The 23,298-nt window shown below is 34.0% G+C and overlaps 2 protein-coding genes across 3 annotated transcripts; one reads left to right on the plus strand and one right to left on the minus strand.

Moving 5' to 3' along the window:
• Positions 1-127: 127 nt before the first annotated feature.
• LOC140056482 (cyclic nucleotide-binding domain-containing protein 1-like) lies at positions 128-12,145 on the minus strand. The gene is made up of 12 exons (XM_072101861.1): positions 12,053-12,145; positions 9,397-9,508; positions 8,154-8,290; positions 7,426-7,597; positions 6,896-7,044; positions 6,051-6,190; positions 5,730-5,791; positions 5,160-5,238; positions 4,360-4,492; positions 3,576-3,685; positions 2,908-3,058; positions 128-2,790 (listed from the first exon to the last, which is right to left on the minus strand). The coding sequence occupies exons 1-12, from the start codon at positions 12,132-12,134 to the stop codon at positions 2,582-2,584; spliced, it is 1,536 nt and encodes a 511-aa protein (XP_071957962.1). The 5' UTR covers positions 12,135-12,145; the 3' UTR covers positions 128-2,581.
• Positions 12,146-17,372: 5,227 nt separating this feature from the next.
• On the plus strand, positions 17,373-21,193 carry LOC140056543 (cilia- and flagella-associated protein 263-like). Of its 2 annotated transcripts, none has more exons than XM_072101946.1 (7): positions 17,373-17,545; positions 18,161-18,449; positions 18,549-18,785; positions 19,170-19,325; positions 19,845-19,952; positions 20,047-20,202; positions 20,948-21,193. In XM_072101946.1, the coding sequence occupies exons 1-7, from the start codon at positions 17,439-17,441 to the stop codon at positions 21,047-21,049; spliced, it is 1,155 nt and encodes a 384-aa protein (XP_071958047.1). In that variant the 5' UTR covers positions 17,373-17,438; the 3' UTR covers positions 21,050-21,193. The 2 variants fall into 2 exon arrangements, with proteins under 2 accessions (XP_071958047.1, XP_071958048.1); XM_072101947.1 differs by lacking the exon at positions 17,373-17,545 and adding an exon at positions 17,748-17,830.
• Positions 21,194-23,298: the final 2,105 nt, after the last annotated feature.

The raw sequence follows: 23,298 nt of genomic DNA on the forward strand, positions 1-23,298 counted from the left end.
ACATTCTAAATTCATGTATACAAACATTTTATTAAGAAAAAATAAACCTATCATTTACTGTACATTCCCATAAGAGCAAATTTACTTTATTTTTTTCTAAATATTTTTTTATCACAAAATAATAATGTTTGCTTTTGTCTTAGTCTGTGTCTTCCACTGCATACTGCATTTAAAACGATCCATATATCGAAATAATCTTTTCAATTGCCATTCTTGATTCTATAGAAACTGTGTATTGGAAAAAATGTTTTTCATGTTTTCATGTTCCCATATGTTCTATATTGTACCATCAGTACCAGTACTTCTATGAATAGATGATTAGTTGGGAACATGAACGCTAGTTGATCAATCCAGTACCGTTTTGACCGTGCGATCATTCGGGAAAACTCCTCCCGCCGTTAAAATCAAAGCAAAATGCCTAAGAATTTTGAAATTTAAAAATATTCATAAAAAAATCAAATATAACAGTTAATTATATCCCAACTGTAAAGAGTAACAGTAAATAAAAATCATCAGTTGGGTTTCTCAAAGTAGTGACGAATAATTAACTGTATATTACTGTATATTATATGTATAATATTTTATTTATATTACTAACTGAATGAATCTTTTCAAGGGTTAAAATATTCAGTTTGCTATTTTCATAGAATCACTTGTAGTATTGACAAATAAAAATGTGTTTATGTGTTTGTCATAACATGATTTTGTGTACCAGCAAGTCTGTGTCTTCCCCTGCATACTACATTTTATGATAAGTATGCAAAATTTAATAAATTTTTACCAAGAAAATATTCATTTGGTATTCCAATCTCATAACAGAGAATATCTTGTAGGCCTACTGAAAAAAGAAATTAAAACAAGGTCATATCATGCAGTCGCGTGCTCAAGTTAGTGTTCACTAAGTGGCGTTGCACGTGACTAAAAATTGACAGGTTATTAGGTGTTTATCACAAAATATTGACGAGTTTCCATGCATGTTTTCGAACCATCAAGAAAATAAACTATAAAAAAACATTTGACATGTTTTTTTGTGTTGATCACAAACGTTTCATATAAAATGTATACAAATATATATACAGTATTTGTTTAAAACATATGAACAGATATGGAAGCCATTTTTATCTTCTGACCATCTTCATTGTTACTGTGTCGACTCTGCCTTCAGGAACTGTACATAATATCTATGTCAACAAAACTTGATGTACGTCCGTCACTTGTACCTCAGCGGCCGGCACTCGTCTGAAATGATCACTCAGCAAATGTTACAATACAGTAGAACCCATCTTCTTTTAATGCGGGTTCTTTGTACCTTCATTTTCTCAGCTTCAAAACATTTTGACTTTGCTTAAATTTCCTGCTTGGGACACCTCTACTGAGTAAACACTTTGTTGGGTCATGAAGGTGTCCCTTCTTTTAATGCGGGTTCTTTGTACCTTCATTTTCTCAGCTTCAAACCATTTTGACTTTGCTTAAATTTCCTGCTTGGGACACCTCTACAAGGAGACACTTTGTTGGGTCATGAAGGTGTCTCTTTTGATGTGGGTTCCCTATACCTTCATTTTCTCAAAACATCTTTACTTTATTTTTCTGCTTTTGACTTTTTGTATGTCACTTTTAAGGCATTGTGACATGTGTTCATTTTCAAGCATTGTTTATTCATTGCAAGTTTGAGAACACTTTGTACTGGTACTATTCGACCATGGAGGCATTAATTGTTATGATCGTATTATTGTTTGGTAATATAGTACAGTACATTAACATACAAACAAAACATAAAATACAGTATGAACTGTAAAAAATGTGAATATGATAAAAATGTGAAAATCTATGTGATTAAAAAAGTCACCGCAATCTAAAATTTCTTGTGCTTGATATGCATATCATTGGATTACTTTCATTTTTTACATAATTATGGTTAAAAGTATACATAAATACAGAATATTTTTTACAATTATTTTTACAAAGTATTATTATTGCAAGTCAGTTTTTGAACAGGATGGGTATGACATAAATGACCTCTACGACAACCTCTTCTTTAAAAAAACTAGAACTGTAGAAAGAAATTATTATTGAGTCAGATTTGACCAACTGCCAAAACCAGGATGGATACTGCATAAATGACCTCTCTGGCCACCTCTTCTTTAAACTGGTACCACTCTCTTTGTTAGAAGAAATTATCAGGTTTGACCAACAGACAGCCACACCCAGATTGGATACTGCATAAATGACCTCTACGGCTACCTATTCTTTCAAAAACTGGTACCACTCTCTCTGTTGGCAGAAATAATTCAGTTAGATTTGACCAACCGCCACACCCAGGATGGATACTGCATAATGACCTCTACGGCCACATCTTCTTTAAATGGTACCACTCGCTCTATTGGAAGAAATTATTGAGCCAGATTTGACCAACTGCCACACCCAGGATGGATATTGCATAAATGACCTCTACGACCACCTCTTGTTTAAACTGGTACCACTCTCTCTATTGGAAGAAATTATTGAGTCAGATGTTGATCACTTGACCTTTTATAATTATTGACATTTACGACCACTCCTTGTGTACCACTCTTGTCAATAATTATTGTGAACCAGATTTAGACCATTTGCCGCACCCAGGTTGGATACCACTTGAATTAATTACATCCACAACCACACCCTGTTTAAACTGGTACCACTCTCTCTGTAACTCTTGCTCAATGTATTCTGTGTAAATCTCATCTTTTGACAAGTTTCCGAATGTCTTTTTATTCGTCTGTAGTAGCAATGACCGTGTTGTTTCATCCAATTCTGAAAGATTAAGAAATTTGTGAAAATAATTAAATTTTAAACTTTACCATAGAATAGAGTATTCTTTATCATTTATTATACCTAGCCTCTTTGATAATACTAAAATATGAACATTACCACTTATTTTTTCTGGTGTTATTATTCCTAAAGTGACATCTGTAGCAGTTACTATTGAACATGTGATCGTGTCTTCTTCTAAAACACTGATCTCACCAAATGATTGCGATGTTGTCAATTTACCCATCACCACTTGTTTCAAACGCTTTTCCTGCAACAACAACATTTTGTTAATATCGACAAAGGTTAAAATCGTTCTCATTTAAGGTTTTGTTAAGGGTGGTTGGCAATCTAACGAAGCTGAAGATCAAAGGGTTTATGTGTGGCTGCGACATGATCAGTTCAACACCTCTTAAATCGATACTGCTCGTCGTGGAGAATATGTATATAGTACTGTACTGTTGGTATTTGTCGCAGCAAGACATAAGATCAAAGGACTATTATGAGTTCCTATCTTGGCAAGGCCTTGATTTTTATTTTTTTCAGTAAGCAGTAATAATTCTTTTTTTCCCTCTTTTTTTGGCTTTTACTTGAATCAACCATTTGAATATGTCTGTATTTCTTTAAAATCTTTTTTTGGCTTCTTTCATTTTTGATGTACTGTATGTATACTATATCTCTGTATAAAGTCTGTTTTCCTGTCAACGTTATTCAACGCTATCGTCGTTCAACGACGATCGTTCGTGAAAACAATCAAGTTGAAATGATAACGATAGCGGGTACCTTACCTCTTTTCCATTTCTCAGTTTGTGATTCACTTCTACTTGTCTCAATACGTGACATTCACCAGATTTAATGAAACCAATAAACGGACAAAGTACACCCTCTGTCACGAGGACTAAAACAAAATCAAAGTGACATTGTTGCTTAAACACAACTGTAACATGAGCTGACACTAAGTACCTGTAGCAATATAATTACACCTGGAATATGATCATACATGGTTAAAAGTGACATACAATATGTTCTTTAAGTGTCATATTGATTTTAGCAAATTGTAACATATTGCATTTTAGATGCAGAAACAATGTAAAAGTATCGCATATGGTTAAGTACAAATTTTTCCATCACGATATTAATTACAGTATAAAGTATCTTATATAACTTTAATACAAGTAAATGGCTGTACTGTAATTTGATGACTTTGACAGCTCAGCTAAAGGCAAGAATTTCAAATATAATATTTTGAAATGTTAAATAAATGTTTAAAGATGTATTGTCCCCCAAAAACATGAAAAGTGAAGATTAATAAATAAACCATTTTGCAGTTTTAATAAAGTTATTCACTTTTTTAAAAATTTCACTTATAAAAAGACAAAGTAAAGTAAATTTTAACCAAAAACCATTGTCAAACAATTTTGCTTTAGATTACATTTTTTTCAGTTAAAGAAATAATTTTCAATCCAGTTTTTGGTCAAAGTGAATAACTATTAGGTGACATTAAAATGACATATTCAACAAAAAATGCAAAAAAATGCGACAATATATCTTTAATAAATGAAATGAACTAACCAGTGTTTTCAGGAAAAAAAGCCCACTCAATAAGTTCAGCTAATTTCAATAGTGACTGTCTTGGCCATAGTTTGTATGACTCACAAGGCTGTACTAAGTTACACTTCTCCGTTAAATCTTTCTCTTTCAGTTGCTATACATATAAAATAAATGGGTTTTTTTTTCACACATTGAAACAATATTGATATAAAAATGCGAAGAGTGACAGAGAGTGTTCTCTTTATATTTCAGCAGATAGCACATTATAGATAATTTTAGATTTTATTAAATTCTTAAAACATTATCAATGTTATAAGTTATCTAGCTGCAACATTATGGAGCTGTCCATGCGTGTTTGATCCAATTACCGGGGCTAATATAATGTGAAATGCAAGGATTAACATATTATTATCCTAAAAATCAACAGGCATGGTATATAGCAAAAAATAATAATGGGGGGTATAACCTGCAACTTGTAGCCTACTGGCCTGAATTGTGCACAGGTGTGGACGACACATACCACAACTTTCCACTCCCCTAAGGTTCCCTTCATGTCGAGTTCTGCCACCAAACAGCACCCGGGAAAAGTTGTACTGGGTTCTTTAAAGTGCACACGAACCAGATGTGTACACTGGACTTCCAGTTTTAAGTCCTTAACCAAGAGATTTGTTCTACCGGTACCAAAAAAATGGTCGAGGAGTGACTTGAACCTGTGCCAATTCTATAGCTATGGTTCGCGGCAGAGCCCCTGCCTTAACCGCTTGGCCACTTGAAATCGAAGCACCAAGTTATAGTTCTACAATTTAATTTTAATAACTCACTTGTGATATTCGTTTGTAGTCGTTACTAGACACTTTCAGAAACTCACACGGCAGTGTATTAGTTTTTACTGTCAATATTCTGAAAATAATTATTGATATTATTTGTGTAATATTCAACTAATACCCTTTTCACATCTGCAAAATGTAGCCAGTTGTAACCAGGCTTGCATACAGTAGTGTGAATACTATTTTGTGGAAAATCTCCCGAGATTTCACAGGGGACCTCTCGGGAGAAAAACACACTGATGAGAGGCAAATTTTTGTTCCGCGATGTTCCCGTGTATTGCCCTGGTATTAAACTTACCAATCATAGTAATCAAATAGCGTGCAACTACACTATCCTTTTGAGATTGCTCAGTGTTCACGTATGAAAATGTGTAATAAGTCAGGCGATCAACCTGGTTACACGTTGTTACAAGTTGTACAAATTTATATGAAAGAGGTATTATTCTGATCAACTGGAGTAGCAACATTTTACAACATATCTAGAATGTACCACTGTTTCAAAAGGTAAGTACAACTGATTGCATTCTGGATGATTGACAACATCCTTTCAAAACAAGTACTTACTGTGAATTAACTTCCTCCCCTTCAATCCCCTCTAAGCAGCCAAAACAATCACCAACCCCGAGCTAAAATGACACATTAGAATTACAATAACAAAGTTATATACAAAATGCATGACACTAAAAACAGCAATAAAATTTAATTATAAATTAATAATAATAGTAAAACAATCTCGATCTCAAAATTGTTACAGAATAATTATTTTTTATATGTATTTTGGTTGTACTTGAGCAGTAATAACATGAATACAGTACTACAAATACTAATTAATACACAAATGTTAATTAATATTAACACATTATTATTTTCCCATTAAGTTTTTACCTCAGGCAAGTCTCTTTCTAAGAGAAAAGTTGTATTCCTGGTTGGTTTAACCTCATTCTTAGCCTTCAAACGTATCCATGGGTCAGTCTGGGCCACTACACTTCCCTTTAGTACGATGTAAAATCCAGTATTTCCAAAAACTACACAAGCAAGCGTACATAATGAGATAATATAAAATAAATGTATATGTGTATGTTAATATTTTTATGTATTTTGTTTATAAGACCATGGAAAATGCATTGGAAACACAGAAAATGTGTTGGCAACACAGAAAATGCGTTGGCGATACGGAAAATGGGTTGAAAACAAAGGAAATGCATTGGCAAAAACGAAGAATGCGTTGGCGACACGGAAAATGCATTGGCAACACGGAAAATGCATTGGCAACACGGAAAATGCGTTGACAACACAGAAAATGCGTTGGCAACAAAGAAAATGCGTTGGTTACACAGACAATGCAGTGGCTACACGGAAAATGCATTGGCAACAAGGAAAATGCGTTGGCTACACAGACAATGCAGTGGCTACACGGAAAATGAGTTGGCTACACGGAAAATGAGTTGGCAACACAGAAAATACATTGGCATAATGGAAAATACATCGGCTACACGGAACATGTGTTGGCAACACAGAAAATGCGTTGACAACACAGAAAATGCATTGAGATAACTGAAAATGCGTTAGCAACACGGAAAATGCCTTGGCAAATGGAAAATGCGTTGGCAAAATGGAAAATATGTTGGCTACACGGAACATACGTTGGCTACATGGACAATGCATTTACAACACAGAAAATGCGTTTACAAAATGAGGGAAACTTGGGTGTTCTTCACAGTCACACCTACCTGTGTAGTCGTCATCCTTCCATACATCTAATGTGACTACAGAACAGATTTCCTTTAGTTCCTTAGTTGTAGTCTGACTTGATAACACGGGAAATGCTTTCAGGTGCTTAAAAATTACTTTATTGTCTTCTGATGACCTCTCAAACGGTCTGAAAATATAATAACACACCATGATGGCTTTCAAGATGCAAATGTCGGGGTTCATTCATGAAATGGAAAGGAGGTATGGTTGGGGTGACAGGTTTAAATGTATTTACTGTAAATGGATCTTCATATAAAAATATTGTTTTTGTACAACCTACCAAGATTTTTAGGGGTTTGTATTTGACGCTGTTGAGATCAGGTCAATCAATGTTTTTCAAATTTAGTGAAATGTTGATAATTTGTATACACCGTGCATGTGTAGGGAAGTGTACAATGGCACAATATGTATAGTGAACAAATGTACAAACTTTATAATAGATAGTGTATATCACTGGGTGGTTTAGAATTTTTGTTCATGTAAATTGTTAATACATAGATACACTTACAGTTTTCTAAGCAATCTGCGGAGGTCTTTGATTCTGTTTTTCTTAATGACCTCTGGGTCAGCTATCTTGCGTTCCTTATGAAGCAGCGCCATATGATCTTTGATTTCATGACTGATGACCTCTGCTGGTGGTGTCTCTTTCTTTTCATGGTTTGAAAGTGTACTCAAACAGCCTTGTAAATTACAAAATAGACAATGGTAATCAAGTTTATAGTAAAATACATTCATGTCAAAAAAATCAAAAAAAAATCTTTATGTTTAAAAAATGGTTGTATTTATTAAATAAATGGCCACTGAACATAATACCCTTTTCACAGGTTTGCAGAGTATAAAGACAATTTTGTCACACTAATACAGTTTATTATGAAACATGTAATCAATTGGGAGATCAAACCTGGTTACAACTTGTAACAATTTATGCAGATGTCAAAAGACTACATTCCCACGTTTTCTATGTTACAATTTAGCTATCTAATTATTAGCAGAAATTCTTTTATTTTTGACCTGATTGGTGATGTTTTAATGCAAATAAATTGACTTGGTGCCCATCCCAGCAGACTTGACGGACTTCAATGATGGACCTCCATTCTTTCCTCCATACATGTAATGTCTCTATTCCTTCAACAGCGAAGCCTGAACCTTTTTGCAGCAGACGATCTTTTGCAGTACAGAATAAATCGGTAAAAATTACCGAAGTTTAAAAATAAAGGGTTTTTAAACAATATTTACCAGTAGATATGTTCGTTGCGGCCAATAGTGAGTGTGTATCACCTTGTTCTACTACCGTCTTTGGTGTAGCTTTTGCATTCACAAACATTTGGTGGTAATATTGCATAAACAAAGAATGATCACATACAGATGGTGTGCTGAAAAGTAAAAACATCACAACTCTTAAAATCAAAACAATAAATAGGCTACAGTAGCCTAGGACTTACTTATATTTAACCAAAAAGTTTTGTTGAAAATGTTATTTAAAAACACATTCCTTGCAATTGTTGAGGTTTTGTGAGTGAGTGAGTGGCCGAGCGGTTAAGACAGTGGAACCGTAATTACGTAGCCATAACATCGGCAGGGGTTCGAGGCTCAATCACTCCATGGTTCTGGCGGTAGAACGAGTCTTCTCGGATAAGGACTACAAACCGTAGGTCCAGTGTACACATCTAGCTCGTGTGCACTTTAAAGAACCTAGTAGTACATCTTTCGAGACGAGTAGGGGGTTACCCCGGTGTATTAGTACATCACAGCCACTGATCATAACTGGGCTCTCTGGGAGACCAGTCTTTGACTGAAGAGGTCACCCAGTATAAATATAAATTTCAATTTAAATTGTAAAAAATAATACAGTTACATACTTGTAATCAGGGAGTTGTAAACAACTCCCTGCTTGTAATGTTGTGTAGGCTTTATCTTTAAAAACATTAAATCAGGTCATTCCTTGTCTTCAATGAATTTTTTCTATCTATTAAATTAGACTTTTTAATTTTATGTTGTGCTCTTTATATGCCTATATTTATACAGTCTTAGTATTTTATTGTTCGTTATGGCTAAAGATTTGGTACCGTATCCATACTTCTAAAAAATAAAGGTATGATAATAGAGGGCGTAATGTAAGATAGATGTTAACCAAATAGGTTATGGCAATGGTTTTCAGCAAGCCAGCTGTGTAGCTTAGTTGGCTGATGAGGCTATGGTTTAAGGGGTTGGAGGTTGGATTCTCTAATTTTTTTTTTTTTTTAGTTTTTAATTTAAGAGAGATTATTTAGGCCTAGCGGGTTAGGTTTTTAATATTTAGGAACGAGTTTTAATATTTAGGAACAAGTTTTATATTTAGGTACGAGTTTTAGGAATGCAATTTTACCGTACCTTTATCAAACGGAAGCGCCCTTTATAATTACCGTACCTTTAGTTTTTATTTAGACGTATAAATATGGTACCGTATCTTTAGCCACGGCATTTATTGTTTGTTACCAACCTACTATCCTTATCACCCGATGGCTCATCTTGACAGCATAACCACCTCAGCTTGTCATAATCAATAACTTGATCATTTAATTCTTCACGTCCATCATGATTAGATGAGATGACTACAATTTTGTAAAAAATAAAAAAAAATATTAAAATTTATTATTTAAAGAAAATGGCCTTTAAAATATTATTAGCCAACCAAGCCTAGCCTAGCCGCCCACTCCTAGCTAGGCGGTTTACGATGAAATCGGTCGCGTCTGAAATCGGTCGCGTTTGAAATCGGTCGCGATAAAATCAACTTCCGGTATTTTGTATGGCGCGCCGCTAGAGCTATAATATTGATGATATCGGTCGCGTTTGAAATCGGTCGCGTTTGAAATCGGTCGCGCTATTTTGAATGGATCGAGCGGGATGCATGCTAGAGCGGGATATACATTTTTCGTTTATATAGATTTAATTGATATTTTTTAGGAACTAGATTAGTTATGTGGATATTTTTTACTTGGTAATATTTATTATCAATCAATAAATTAATTTTTTTTTTGTATTTCACAGGTCTCGGAGAAGGACTGTGTCTTTTCAAAATGGCCATTTCTAAACACGTTTAAATATTATATTAGGCATAATGTTATATTAGGCATATAATAATTCACCTCTATTTATATGTACTGTAATTAATATATTATATAGAGAATATACGTCTGTCGTGTCTTTTATTATGCAAACAATTACGTATGGTTTTAGGATATTAATAAAATATATAGATAATATGTCGTTATAAATCAATCTACCGGCCTACAGTAGGAGTATGATGTACAATGATAGATAAAGGTGAACACGATTCTCAAAGAGGTAATCTGCACTGATATTTAAACATTTAGGCCTAGATTTACCGAGACACTGAGTTGCACTTACTTAATTATTTACATTAAATGATTATTATAAATGAAGAAATAAAAGATATTCAAATTAAAATCTATAGTATTGCCGACTTTTTTACGTAAATTATATATAAATCATACTGTCAAATTATAGAAACAGTACTTTATTCGGAATTATTATGGATATATAGCAAGCCTGTGAGCTACAGCGACTTTAATTGCTTTTGCTTATCCTTGCCTCCTTAGATTTCCACGTGTCTTGATTTTGTTACCTATGTTTTAAATGTATTTCTATTTTAAAGGCTAAATAATGAATGAATGAACATAATCTCATAATCGCGTCGAGCATCTATAGCTCATTGAATCGTTTCACAAAAACCGTGCAGGAGGCCTATAGACGTTTCAAACGTATGGTTATTAGTAATAGACGTCATCATATCTCGCCATCGACAACGATCGTCGTGTTTTGTCCATGAGTTGACATACTAACAAGTGCGTGTTTTTTAAAAAGGGGAAACCCCGTCAGCAAAATAACGTATTGTTAGAGGAAACAGCTTCACGATCATAGAAGGCGCATCTCCGTCGATATGGCTTATTCGGGGGTTTATTTCAGTAACTCGCCTTTTAACCATCAGCATATAATGATCATTTTACTAAAAACTATTTTAAACATTAGAAATAAAAATATACACGTGATTTGCCTCAACAATAATCATTATAAGCTTAATATTATCCTACATAACGGATAGAAATAAAAATAAGGTGATCGAATAGTATGTTGATAACGACATGGATATGATATAATCTGCCACATATATGCACAAGTATAAAAATGGATACGCTGGCTTTACGGGCTATATTGTAAAAATTATTGTTTTTAAATAAATTGTTCTCTTTTACGTAATTGTTTGCATAATAAAAGACACGACAGACGTATATTCTCTATATAATATATTAATTACAGTACATATAAATAGAGGTATTTTATTTTTTTTTTATTTCTTTATTCTGATATAAAATCAATAGGATAAAAACACAAAAAAGTACCGAGACGGCAAACTTATTTCCATTGTGGTCCTAAATTTCCATTGTGGTCCTAGGTAAATTATTATATGCCTAATATAACATTATGCCTAATATAATATTTAAACGTGTTTAGAAATGGCCATTTTGAAAAGACACAGTCCTTCTCCGAGACCTGTGAAATACAAAAAAAAATTAATTTAATGATTGATAATAAATATTTATTAACCAAGTAAAAAATATCCACAAATAATCTAGTTCCTAAAAAATATCAATTAACTATATAAACGAAAAATGTATATCCCGCTCTAGCATGCATCCCGCTCGATCCATACAAAATAGCGCGACCGATTTCAAACGCGACCGATATCATCAAAGGTACAGCTCTAGCGGCGCGCCATACAAAATACCGAAAGTTGATTTTATCGCGACCGATTTCAAACGCGACCGATTTCAAGCGCGACCGATTTCATCTGACACCAGCTAGGCTAGCCTAGGGCCTACTAGGCTAGATAGGCCTATCTATGACATATAGGCCTAGGCCTAGGCCTAGGCCTAGGCTAGGCCTAGACTTTTTAGTCGGAACTTTAATCATGACAGTATGTAGGCCTATGCCATGCATGGCATAGAGTAGAGGCCTTTAGGTACGAAACGACTCGACTGGAATTATTACTTATCATATCGAGCCACTTTGCTCCTGTCCTGTCAGACAGTGGTGTGGCATTCAAAAAAAGAGGGCCTAAAAATAGGCTTACTCACTTTTGTGACGTGTTTGCCGAGGCTTTCTACTGCTCCAAGTTCCATCATTTGCCTTTTTATCTGTAGATTTCAGAATTGACATTACTAATTTGATATCCTGACCTGGACGAACTAAAAATTAAAAAAACAAACAATATACAACTGCCTACTTCTCCCCCCATGCGATTTATCGTCTGCGCTGGCTACGTCACACAAACGCAACACAACTTTGGGTACCGATTTGAGGCCGTTTTAACCCCCCAGATTATGCTATCGCCCGTATTCTTAAACCGGACTTTAGTCGTAGTTCGAAGTTCGACTTGGAAAAGTCGTAGTTCGAGCTATTACTTCAAATTCGATTCAAAAACGAAGTAGTCGAAGTTTGCAGTTCGACTTAATGAAGTCGAGCTTTTAGTCGAGTTGCACACGTCTGGGTAACAAAGGCTATACATTGGCCAATGACAAGAGAGTATTTGAGGAGCAGACGAAATTTTGCGCATTGATATCACTTTCCATTTCTTACAACACTTTTTACGCATCAGGACTATATACATGAAAAATAATTTTAATCGTTAATTATTAGAACAATATCAGTATTAATTTAACAGTGAAGTATATTTGATTAACAACAAATAAAATCTTAAAAATATATTTAGGAACCATGGCGGTACGGTAACTTTTATATTTTCTAGGCCCCCAACAAAGTATGATCGCCACGAACCACGCACTTCATAGCGTGACAAGAAAGCGCTAGGCCCCCTAAACATTCCATCGCGTGGTGAATTGCCGCATCTCCCATTGTCGCTATGGCGTGACGTAGCTCAAGTCGGACTTGCGCGAAGAAAATAATGTAATTTGTATACAGTTGTAAATAAAGATGATTTTCATTACTATAATTTATACCAATGTATATTTAATTAAGCTAATATAAATATAGATATTTCATTCTTCAATATCTGGCCAATATAACAACTCAATGACTGTTACGTTTTTTATAAACATCGTTTAAAAACCATTTAGTCGACCATTTAGTCTGCCCCCTCCAGGACTAAAAAAATCGATCAAAATCCGTCTCGATTTAGTCGAGGTTGGCCTGATTTAGTCGGTGATTTAGTTGAAGTTCGGTTTATGAATTAAAATGACGTCATTTTTTTAGTTTTAGCTCGAACTACGACTAAAGTCCGGTTTAAGAATACGGGCGTATATCTTCATTGCTATGGCGCGCTTTCAGAGCATAAAAATATACGTCATTATCATTATTTTGTCGATACTGTATTTTTGTAATGAATTGAACGTGGAAATGAATGCATAGTTATAATATAATTTTTTTGTCACTATCATATTTGGCCACACACACCCTTTTGTGTAGTGTAGACAGAGCTTTAGCGTCGTACTATACTGTATTTACGGTTTTTTTACATTATTAACAGGATACTTAATTTGAACAAAATTCAGATGAGTGTTGATATTGAGTTACCTTAAATTACGCAATGTCAATCATGCCAACGACAAAATACAAAATCGATTACAGACATGCGTAATAGTAATACGTACGCGACGTATAATTTAGCAATCAACCAAAAAAACAAATTCTGATTTAATATAGTATTATATTACACACTTCAATGGTACAATATTTTTATTAAAAATATAATGTTTACAACACTATCTAGGCTTAGCCTAGCTATTTTATTTTCATTAAAAACAAAGAAGTGCCTTGTCACACCAGTGGTGTATCTCACACAACAATACCTTTGTGTTTCGTTTCGTGTTTATCTTCAAATTCAAAATCAACATTTATTTCCAAAATGGTGGCGTCACCAAAAAAGCAAAAACTTGTGCCAGGGACGCCAAAACAAAACATTCAAAAGCAAACAAAACATATATATATAAGACACAGAAATGAAAATAACAATAAAACTTAAAGCGGTATATCTTTATCATAATGTAAGTTAAGGACCCATTTACACTAGGACGATAACGATCGACGATAAATATATAAGCATAAAACAAAAGACATTAGAAAGGTTTTCGTTCTAGAACTATTATGATAATCATTTTTGATAAAATAATATTTTTAAAACTCCAATCAAATGACGTCATGATTAATAAAAACAATAAAATGTTTGTATTTTCATGATATTATTGCTCTTACTAATCATGACGTCATTTGATTAGACGTGTGAAAATATCATTTTTATCAAAGAAAGCATAGATGGTGGTTATCCTATAGTTCTAGAATGAAATGTTTTTATAGTTTTTTTGTTTATGTATGAACAATGCATATTTGTCTATTATCGTCGATCGTTATCGGACCTTAAACCTGCTATAATACTATGTATGAAATTATTACGTAGATTGACAAAATCGTCAAATTGTGACTTGCGTTGCGCTAACGTCTGCGTTACGCTCCAAAGTGTGGTCTCCACTAGAGGCACAATGCAATGACGTACGCACAACGCAAGCGAGTTGACCAAAGACAAGCCATGGTGGTTCAAATAATCCATCGCTTGTGATTGGTTAAATCACTTACGTTGCGTTACGTCCTTGCGTTGCGTCGCTAGTGGGAACCTGAGCTTAATAGTGTTTAATCAAGCCTTCAGTTTGGTTCCATTAACGCAAAAGGGAATCACACGTGCAAAATATCATAGCATGCGCGTGTTGCGTCTACGTCCTCTTGTAGGACTATAATTACTGAAAAACATCGACTCGTCCATAATAAAAACAACAATCAAGTACAAAATAATGAGATGAAGTCATTCACTTTTAAAGCTTGGTTCCCACTAGAACGTAACGCAAGGACGTAAACGCAACGCAAGCGTTTTAACCAATGACAAGCGAAGTTATAGACAGTTAGCAATCACAAGCGAATAAGCCATCGCTTGTGATTGGTCAATTCCTTTGCGTTGCCTTACGTCCTTGCGTTGCGTCGCTAGTGGGAACCACGCTTTATTAAACGATTGTCTTTGTTTCGTGTTTATTAAACTATATATCGATTTTTAGAGTAACCAGCTAAAGCCATCAATCACTTGTTATAGGCCTGTGTTGATTTGTGCACCACGAAGCGATGATGTCATCAGATTACGAAGACAAATAAGCAACCTTTTTAAGTTACTAGATAAACAATATTCGTTATACAAAAGTTCATGTCTCGAACAGAAGTGAATTCAAAATCAAATTATCTACGATACATCAAAAAAAATGTGCATCATTTCATTTAAATACTGACGTACCTATCGCAACCTATCATTACCAAACGTTTCTTGGTAGTAGAGTACCAGCATAATAGAATAGACTGTCCAGACTTTATCTGCTACACCGGTTACGCGCATTATACTCTTAGGCCTAAATTTGAATAACTTAGAGATACTTTTATTTATCTGGCTATCTAGAATTCCTTATCGAATGATCTCCGAAGTTTCATAGATTTCCTTTAACTTTAATCCAGAGATAGGCCTACTATATTCTAGTAAGGATTTTTTTATATAAGATCTTGATCCGTTTTGGATCTTTGTGGGTTTATCTGTGTTAGTATAATTTGAATATTTTTATATATTTATATAATTTATTTTATTTGAAATGATAGAAGACCTCTTGATATCAGTTCTGTACAATGAAGAATCTGTACGGGTTATCTTCGGTAATGATGGTAAATAATATATAAAAATAATAATAATATAGAAATATGTAACTCACAGCTTGGCCCAATAATATATACATTAAAAAAATGATTTATGTAAATCACCAATTCACAGGATCATGTAAATAACTTGAAGCAAGTAGTTTGCTTAACTGCATTTCTGAATTCAGTAAGTCGAAACCAGTAAATGATTGGATTTGAAAGCGAATTGATAGTCATAAAAACGATATTTATGCAATAGATTATTAAATAAACATCCATATTTTGATCAAGAAAAACCCCAATAACGGAGTTTATTACAACCACTCCATTTGTTATATTAAACACAAACACTATAACACAAAAAGTTATAATCATTTTCATGTACCTTTCTTCTTTTTGTGTCGATTGAGGTGTGTCCCGTTTGTTACAAATACTTCTGTATATGAAAGTATAAATACCTGTATTGACAAATATATACACTAGTATAGCACTGTATACAATCACATTCGACTCTGATAAAAATACGAGAACAGTTTTAAATAATATAACGGCGATTACGGCAATAGTGTATTTTGTTTTCGTGACAATAAGATGGTATTTCATCGGTGCCCAAACAAGTGCGATGTACCGATCTACGGCGATGCAAGAAATTGAGCAAGCGGATACTAAATAAGATATATCTAATAGATAGTACGAGAAAATGAATATGTTTACGTTCAGTTGCCACATAATTGTTACGCTACACGTTGCAACTGAAAGTGAACTTGTAGCATCGGAAAAAGCTAGTAAGCAGACGAAAACATGTTTCTTCTTTCGTAAATTCTTGTTGGTGAGTATCAACAATATTACAAGCGCATTAGTTAAAATAGAAGATGCCCACATTATGTACAGTATCGGTGTTGCATATAGGACCGGTTCGGTTGTGAGCAAATTATGTAACTGTTGTAAATTATGTAAACTTACATTTTTAATGTCTTCCATAATTCTTATTTAATTGGAAACAAAATTGTATCCGATAAAAAGTTATTTTCAAGCGATGTATTACAATTGTAGTTTTAATCCAAAACGGTACTGAAGTCACTCTGGTTGAAAAACAGCTGATGAAGCGTTTATGCACTCTCGGAATAGCCTACGTGGTTTTCTGATAGTCAGTAAAAAAGCCAAATAAAATGTCTTTGTTCGTGGCACTTTTCGTATTTTAAATTTGTTTTCCAATAAAGTAGGAAAACTCTAAATTTTACAGATACAGAATTGTATTTAAAAATAGAACAATATTGCCTGCATGTCCCTTTCTAGTCTCTCAACGAAAATGTGTTTTGCAGTCATGCCATACACACACTAATCTAAAAACAGCAACACAATAATTAACTACGTGAGTTGTTGTGCCAAATTTCCGTTTCGTATACAGTATATTATTAGTAAAACAAAAGGTGCCAAAACGGTTCTTTTTTGCATGCTCTTAATTGTCAGAATGCCTGTTGTTGGTGGATCTTTTCTAATCCAATGTTTGCTTGGTTACCATGGTCGTTGTGTAAAAGAAAACACTCATTAATCAACTAATAATATCAAAATTAGTATAAATGTAATGGACATATACATTTAAAGTAATGCGAAAATGGCATTTAACTTGAATAAAGATTGAATTTGCTATACTGATAATTGTTTCAGCCTTAGTAACTACAAACTAAGTTATATCGCATCCGTCATGGGAATGTACAAACAAAACGTAAGGCGGCTAGGCTAGCCCATCACATTTGTTTGCTCTGTTTCTTTCTTTCTTTTAAAATGGCAGATTCTGAAAGTATTGCAGCATCTTCTCAGATGGATAATCAAGATGACCCATTGAATGAGTATTCGTCGGAAGAAATTGATCGAATGGTAAAGGAATTGCTGTAAGTTATTCATTTTATTCAAATAAATACAACCACCCCACCAGGGCCTACCCAACCCATCATGTCATGCCACCCAGGCCTAGTAGAAGTAGGCCTAGGCTAGGCCTACTGTCTAGTGAACGTGAAGGCCTAGTGAGACCCTAGGCTAGTTAGGTGGTCCTATTATACAGTAGTAGTAGTGGTAGTAGGTAGGCCCCTATTAACTTTTAAATTCCAAACAGGTGGCTACTCTCTGGTGGTATGATTTATTGCTCTAGGCCTAGCCTAGTAGGCCTAGCTAGCCTAGTAAGTAGGTATCTGGTGGTGTTTAGTAGGACCCTAGCCTAGGGCCTAGCTTTAGGTTTAGCGCCTGTTCTATACTAGCCTAGGCCTAGTAGTAGTAATAATTTAATATAGGCCTAGCTAGGCCTAGGCCTAGTAGTAGGCCTAGGCCTAATAAATATTCCAATAAATAAAATAAAATGAGAATAAATTCATGTTGCTGATAATATCTAGGCCTACAAGTAGTTAGGCCTATGCCCTAGGCCTATTATTAAAGACTCTAGACCTAATAATTCAAATTAATTTGCTTTAATATTCTTGTTAATGTCAATGTCATTCATGAATCATACATAGAACTGGAAATGAAGTTATTGAAAATGAGACGCTCATGTTCGTTAAATATTTGAAACGAGTTGACCCAAATGTAACCGGAGCACCATTCGCAGTACCGGTACCCAGTCAGTCATCACACGACACACGAGTAATGCGAAAGCGTTCACGTTCAAAAGGAAGTGGTGTTGATAAACATCTAAAACTGACAGCAGAACAGAAATGTGACATCGCTCAAAGAGAAATTGAAGAACTTCGAGAAGATATTGCAAAACTGAAAGAGGATTCTGAGAAGAAAATGGATAGTTTTAAGGTATAAACAACATATGGAAAAAAAAGATTAAGTAATCAAATTTGCAGTTTGAAAGTAGTACGTTTCACTGTCCACTTTTCTTTAATTTTATCACGGCAGGCTATTATAGAAGAAGCAGATCTTAGGTTTTCGGAGTTAAAGAAGTCATCATACGAATTTGAAAGAGACATAGTAAAGGGTTCAGTGAATACCAGAATTAACCGAGTGATAGCTGAAAAGGTTACGCGCTATTTTGAAGATAAACAAAGGGCGCGCGACACATTGATTGAGAAGTTACGACTTAAGAACTCTACTCTGAAAGTCCAGAAGAAAAAACTACATCTGCAACTTAAGCAGGTTAGTATTTAGTCTTTAGTATTTTAGGTTAGTTCAAGTCTTGTATATCATTATTAATATTAGGGAGCTTAACTTTAACGTTATTTCCCAACTTGCAACGTGCAAGCTCCGCCCACTTTGTATGCAAATCGATCTGTGTGTGACCATCGCGAAAAAAATAATATATTTTCTCCATGGTGAGACAAAAACTTTAATGTGTGTCGATACTGACTTTCTTTTTTTGTTCAAAATAACGACAGAAATCCTCTTTCTTCTTTCTCTCCAAACTATTATGCTGTTGAAAACCCCATACTTTCTTCCAACTACTGCAGAAGACATTTATTTTTCTTATCTCTTATCCAACTTTTTCACAAAATTAAGTAAGATAATTGTTTTATTTTTCAGAAAGAGGAAATGGGTGAAGTGTTACACGAGGTTGATTTCCAGCAGCTAAAGATTGAAAACAGTCAGTATTTGGAAAAAATTGACGAGCGTAACCAAGATTTGCTAAGACTTAAACTAATGTCCGGCAACACTCAGCAAGTTCTCAATTCATACAAGGTAACTTGGTTTTCTATTTTATTGTTATTCTTATTCAATACATAAACTTCTTGCAATGCTAATGCATTCAAATACCCTAGCATTATAAATGTTATAGTATAGTATACAGCAACTCTGAGAGATAAAGAATTCATGCATATTATAAATGTTACTAGTTTTGGAAGAAAATTTGACAATAATCACATTAGTAATAACATTTTATGAAACTTGGAACCAATTCATTTTTCTTTAAAACAAAATATCCTACATGTGCATTCTGACATAATTCAAATGAAAAAAGGAAAAGTTGGTCACACTTTTCCCAACATGTCTAATCTCAACATCCCCCCCCCCCACACAAATTCCATCTCCATCACTTCCATCCCCTGTCACTTACATCCCCACAACTTCCCTCTCCTCCCTCTCATCCAATTCCCCCTGGCCCATATACCCATGTGGTCCTTCGTCAGTATTCATCCAGATCCAGAAGACAGAGAAATATATAATTAATTTTTACATTTTTATAAATTTAATTTAAAGAAAAAGCTACAAACGTTGACGCTTGAGTCGGATCGTCTTCATTCTGAAATCACTTCCAGGAATGATCTGCTTGGAAAAATCGATACAGAGACGGAAACGGTTGAAGCTGTAAGTTCAATAAGTTGTGTTTTACTTCTCGTTGTTTTATTTCAGCATAGAACCTAACTTTTAATTACGTTGTCAAAATTCTGTTTTTAAAAAGGAGAGAGCAAAAGCGGAGGAAGTAAATCGTAAACTACGCCAACAACTTGATGATTTTAGAGTTCCAGAAGTTGTCGAGTATGTCCAAGAAAAAGCGGACTTGTATGAAATGAACAAAACTGTTAAAAGTTGGGAGAGAAAAGTGGAGATTGCAGAGGTATTTCATTTTTGGAACTTAAAGCATAGATAAAAAATACAAAAGTAACATGCAAACATTATTGGTAATTGGTACCACTTTGTTACTCTCCCAAAACAGAACTTCCTTGGTCCCAATTTATAGCAAGGTTGTACATATACACAGCGATAATTATATAATCATCAGAATGGTACAAGTAATTGCCTTCTACATCAAAATGTCAATAATTTAAAGATCGATAAAGATCTGAATAAGATAGAAAAACAAAATCCAATAATTGTAACTTTGTACATATTAGTTTTTTTCTTCACATTAATACAAAATTGTTTAAAATTCCTTTTGGGTTAATCTAATGGACATTCTATAGACCTTATTATTATATTACCTTGTTTTATCGTTGTTTGTGTGATTTATACTGTAGCTAGTTAGGATTAGTACGTTCAATTAAAATATGTTTACATGATCAAAAAAAAAACTTTCATAATATAGAATAATACAGGTTACATTCCAATTTAATCAAGTACAATATATACTATAATTTTAGTAGCATCTCTTTGCATCCTTAAATAGTAGCTATAATAAAAAAAAAAGTCGATATGTAATCTAGGATCATAGTAAAAATATGCATTGTCACCAAAAATGTTTATTATTGACAAATGTGTAAAATGAGGACGACTAGTACTATTTTATTGTTTGAACTTAGAAATGGAAAAAAAAAATCGATCATTTTAATCAAATTTATTTTCGAAATTCTTTTTCATTATAGATGGCCTTGAGAGCTAACCGAAAGACATGGCAACAATTGAAGGCAGCTAGTCACCAACAGCAACAGCAACTATGGAACATGGAACCAATCAAAATGTCCTAAGCAAGTAATGTCGTCTGCTGAAGATACAGTTACATCAATTGGTGTTTACTCCCTCTTCCAAAATTATTGATTTTTCTTTTACTAAATTATGAATTATATTTGTCAGACAAACATTTATTGTGTATTTAGATAAAGTGTAAATAAACAAACATGTTGTAATTGAAATGCTGTATTTTGTGTATTTAATATAATATAGACTTCTTTCTATGTATAAAATTACCTTTACTCATTTTGTTCTTTCAATATAAGTTTTAATATAAACTAGAAAGGCACTTCGAGAGTGCAAACCTCGCCTAGCCTAGGCATATGAAAATGTATGTTTCCATACAGCTATGAAACCATCCTTTAACATTTTATGTATTTATAACCTTTTGACTAATCTTCCTAACAAATATAGAAAGAAACGAACAAACAAATGCACACACGTGATCGACCACATAACCTCTCGCCATTTTGGGCGAAGGTAACAACAATTACATACGAGAAACATTAATATCAACTGTTAAAAGGGTAATATCAACAGACCGAACACGTTATTTGATTGGCTTGGTCATGATCAGCGCGCGGAAGCATGATTAACGGTGAATGTGAATCTACCTATGTGATTGGTCACTTGTGCGTTGCGCGTACTTTAATTCTTGCATATCATTATACCGTAGTGTCTACAATCATAATCGCAATATACAATACAAGTACTCGTATAGTATTCGTATTTTATGCGTTGTTGCTGTAAAGTATTTAGTAAAACCAGAGATAGAGTATAATTACATTTACATATTGTAAGAAAGTGTGATGAACAATGAATATGTCTTCTAATTAATTGGCAAATGTTAGGCTTAGGAAATTCTCAAATGATTAGAAATATCGATCGGATTTCGAATAAATATCTTCTTAAATAATGTTACAATAATCTGGAAGACGCTCATTTTAAATTTTTTTGCAGATGACAAGCATCGTTCTATCGCAGACTAGTAATTTATTATAAAACATAACAGGTTTCCATTTTTATTTTGCCTTTCCGTTTACGAAAAAAGTATCACGACCTATGCGGGAAAAACGAATATTGTCTGTGATATCTATATATTTTCGTAACTTTACGAATTGTACGTCCACGCATTATTAAGAGACAGATAGATGCATTGGTTGATACAACTAGGGCCAATTAAGAAACGAAATCAACATTGAAATTGGCCTAAGAAAATATGGCTCAAGAAGAGGACTCTGTACTTGGAATAAGTCGAAAGTTCGGAGAAAACACTTCTTCACATGGTATACCACGGGTAGTAGCGTCAAAATCGTATTTTGGAAAGATCTTCTGGAGTTGTTTGTATGTTGCTTCTCTAGTGGCGTTCACTTGGCAGGCCTATGTCCTCATCGATACATACTTCAAGTGGGAAGTTTCTATCAAAGTAAGTCGAATTTAAAAGGTGTATAGTTTAACTTCACTCAAGGGCTATACATACAAAATCGAGGTTTACACTTTTGTACATTTAAAGCTCTGTCTGCACCATCAATTTTTGTGAAAAAAAAATGTGATGTGCCCATGTATAGACACGATGATGTCATATCCCTACCATAGTGGACACATCACATTATTTTTGTTGTCTAAGTAGTTTGATAGTGTAGACAGAGCCCAAGGAACTGCATTCATACGGCCCTTTTGTGGTCAATTGAATAATGACCCGATATTCCTTTATAATAGGCCTATAGTACCTTCTACATTTAGGCCTAACATCAAATTCATACATTTGCAGGGCTTTAACAGTAACGTTTGACTTATTTCCATTTTTGTAGAACTGAAATAGCAATTCTTTATAAAAGATTAAATCAAATTATTAATTACGCACATTTATATTAGAAAAGAAATGAATTTCTTGAAATATTTCTTGTTTTGATTTTATTCGTTCAGTAATTAATTAATGAAACGGATATTTCTTGCTTTGCTTTTATTTATTTTTGTCAGTACGTCGTTGAAAACTCAGACGCCAGACCCTTGCAATTTCCCGCCGTTACCTTGTGCAATACAAATCAAGTTCGCCGGTCTGTTTTGGCGTTACGTCATGAGTATGAGATACTATCGTCCATTGAAAACTACACAAATCATTTACAATATTACGGTAAAACATTTTTTATTAGTATTTTGCGTCAATGTTTTGTTTTGTCAGCTCTGTCTTTATGGGACCCGATGATGTCATATCAGTATCATCACTTTTTTTTACACAAACTAGTTTGGCCCTGTTCCATTCTAC

Source organism: Antedon mediterranea, chromosome 8, assembly GCF_964355755.1.
Source record: "Antedon mediterranea chromosome 8, ecAntMedi1.1, whole genome shotgun sequence".
In the NCBI taxonomy this organism is placed as follows: domain Eukaryota; kingdom Metazoa; phylum Echinodermata; class Crinoidea; order Comatulida; family Antedonidae; genus Antedon; species Antedon mediterranea.

Bases quoted from the DNA above. Each gene is read 5' to 3' on its own strand.
- LOC140056482 (XM_072101861.1), bottom strand. From the start codon at position 12,134: ATGTCAATTCTGAAATCTACAGATAAAAAGGCAAATGATGGAACTTGG. The intron at 9,509-12,052 runs GTGAGTAAGCCT...ACAAAATTGTAG, and splicing joins TCGGCAAACACGTCACAAAA to TCATCTCATCTAATCATGAT. The intron at 4,493-5,159 runs GTGAGTTATTAA...TTATATGTATAG, and splicing joins ACTACAAACGAATATCACAA to CAACTGAAAGAGAAAGATTT.
- LOC140056543 (XM_072101946.1), top strand. From the start codon at position 17,439: ATGGCAGATTCTGAAAGTATTGCAGCATCTTCTCAGATGGATAATCAA. The intron at 17,546-18,160 runs GTAAGTTATTCA...AATCATACATAG, and splicing joins CGAATGGTAAAGGAATTGCT to AACTGGAAATGAAGTTATTG. The intron at 18,786-19,169 runs GTTAGTATTTAG...TTTATTTTTCAG, and splicing joins TACATCTGCAACTTAAGCAG to AAAGAGGAAATGGGTGAAGT.